Source organism: Eutrigla gurnardus, assembly GCF_963514095.1.
Source record: "Eutrigla gurnardus genome assembly, chromosome: 13".
NCBI classification, from domain to species: Eukaryota; Metazoa; Chordata; class Actinopteri; order Perciformes; family Triglidae; genus Eutrigla; species Eutrigla gurnardus.
Window position 1 is genome coordinate 699861 of NC_139936.1, and position 2500 is coordinate 702360.

The window sequence follows — 2500 nt, forward strand, 5'->3', positions numbered from 1 at the left end:
CACACACACACACACACACACACACACACACACACACACACACACAGATTAGCTACGTTTATTCATATTTCAAAGCAGGAGGAAACTGTTTGAAGCTGCTGTGATCTGCTGTCAGAGGGTATAATTAACACTCAGTTATATTAGCCACAAACACGCACACACACACACACACACACACACACACACACTGTTCCAACTCTATTTTCATCTTGTTCTGTTTGGACTACTATGGTTCAGCTAGCTGCCGTTAGCTGTCTGCTAACCAGTGAGGCTGTTGGGTCTATGTTCACTCTTTATTGTTTACTGTTTATTGTTTATTGTGATGATGAAAGGCTGTACATAAAGTTTTTGGATTATAGCATCACAGTCAGAAAGAATCTATTTTAGAAATAATCTATTTGTCTTTTTGAATAAATACAGTTATTTGGGTAAAGTTCCTGTTGATGATGTCAGACCTCACAGTCTTGGTTTATTCTACTGTATACTTAATGACAGAAATTGAAGTACTTTATTTAGACCTGCAGCTTTTCTAATGGAGAGAGGGATTAGATACGCTGTCACTTTAAGACACGTTTACATCATCATCAGCAACGTGAACATGACAGTTACTCTTGTTAGACAGAAGACTTTAACTTGTTACCAGCTGGACTTCTTCACTGGTTGTAGTTCTAGTACAGAACTACAAATATGCTCCATCCCTGTGACGGCCCTGCTGTTTCACGATGAGCTCACAGGAAACGTCGTCTGTCCGCGATGACGAGAAAACGTTATTGTCAAATGTAACGTGACTACAGTCAGCGGTTCAAACAGCGCTAGGTGTTGGCAGCTTCAGGCTAGCTCAGATTTTAGGCAATCTAGCTAACCTACTTCCTGCACTAAGTGCTAGCTCAGTTTATAACTCATACTAACTGTGTTAGCCCGGACTAACGTTAGCATGGGCTAGCACTCAGTTTATAACTCATATCAACATGTATGAAGGTGACCTGTCTCGTGACGTCATCAGTTTCTATCATTCTGCTCGTATCGCAGCTAACGCTAACAACATCTGTTCAATGATTCTTTATAAAGAAACCAGCTTTTTATCCACTTCCTGTTTACTCTTCCAGCCGCCGTCCGACAACGAGACAGGAAATTAAAAACAGATAAGAAGAACACACACACACAGACGCACAGAGAGACACACACACAGACGCACAAACACACAGGACACAGAGACACACACACACACACAGAGACACACAGAGAGAGACACACACACACACACACACACAGAGACACACAGACAGAGACACACACACACACACTTAGACACACAGACAGAGACACACACACACACACACACACACACAGGACACAGAGACACACATACAGAGACACACACACAGGACACAGAGACACACATACAGAGACACACACACACACACACACACACACACACAGAGACACACACTCGGGTGAACAGCTGTTGTCCAGGTTGCTGCAGCGTTTAATGGTGACACAGGTCAGAGGTCAGATACAGAAGAACATAATGGTGAACCGTTACATGGAAACCTCGTTCACGTCGTCAAGGAAACGAATGAAACCAGACTCTAGAAGGTTCTCCTGCGAGGCAGCGAGGAAGAGAAGGAGTTTTCATCTCACAAGCTCACATTTAAATCACTTTACAAAAATACACACACTCCTGTAAACTCAACCTGAACCAGTGGAGCGTTCACTGACTGAGATCACACACAACACACAACACACGAGGAGCAGCCTCATGTCCCCGGTTACCATGGCAACACCTTGTACTGTTTCCTCTCCATCGCTTTGACCTCATTCATCCCGAGGTCGACCGTCACATTAGCTTGTGTTGGATATTTAGCTCATATTCACATTTGGATAATGACTGTTTTTCATTGTAAATTAGACGTGATGATGTCATGAAGGGGCGGGACAAGATACGCTGAGCTTCCTCCTGTCCCTCCTCGAATGTGAAAGATTTAATTTTTAATTTTTATTGTCTTTTTCATTGTCATTTGTATGATGTTTTTCATGTCATGTAATTATTGTACTTATATTTGAGGAAAATAAAGAAACACAAATCAAATAGAAATAAAATAGTAGAGCAGACATCCCCATTCAAATCAATGCAGCAGGAAGCTCAGAGCAGCGTCTACCGTTGCCATAGCGACCGTCGTAGAGGGCACATTTGGGATTTTGACTTATCCATTTATTAGTTTCTATACTTTAAAGACGGGTGAGGAGTTTTCAGGTTGACGCCGGCCCTTTAAGAAGCTCCAGTCTGTTGCTGTTCCACAGGTGACGACAGGAAGTCTGACGATGAAGCTAAGTCGTGTTTGGAGAAGACAAGGTGTGTGTGTGTGTGTGTGTGTGTGTGTGTGTGTGTGTGGGTCACTCCTCCGTCTCTTCATCTTCTTCACTGTAGTCGCTCAGAGGAAACTCACGACTCTCCTTTTGTGTGTTGTAGCTCTTCCTGTGCATCACACACTCCTGGTCG

General features: G+C 43.2%; 1 protein-coding gene across 1 annotated transcript in view; it reads right to left on the reverse strand.

The window, feature by feature from the left end:
* Nucleotides 1-1478: 1478 nt before the first annotated feature.
* Nucleotides 1479-2500, reverse strand: part of slc18a1 (solute carrier family 18 member A1) — a 12491-nt gene continuing 11469 nt past the window's right edge. The window contains exon 16 of the mRNA XM_084024077.1: nucleotides 1479-2500. This exon is cut by the window's right edge and continues 8 nt beyond it. Coding sequence (XP_083880203.1) covers nucleotides 2395-2500 — 106 coding nt within the window. The 3' untranslated portion in view covers nucleotides 1479-2394.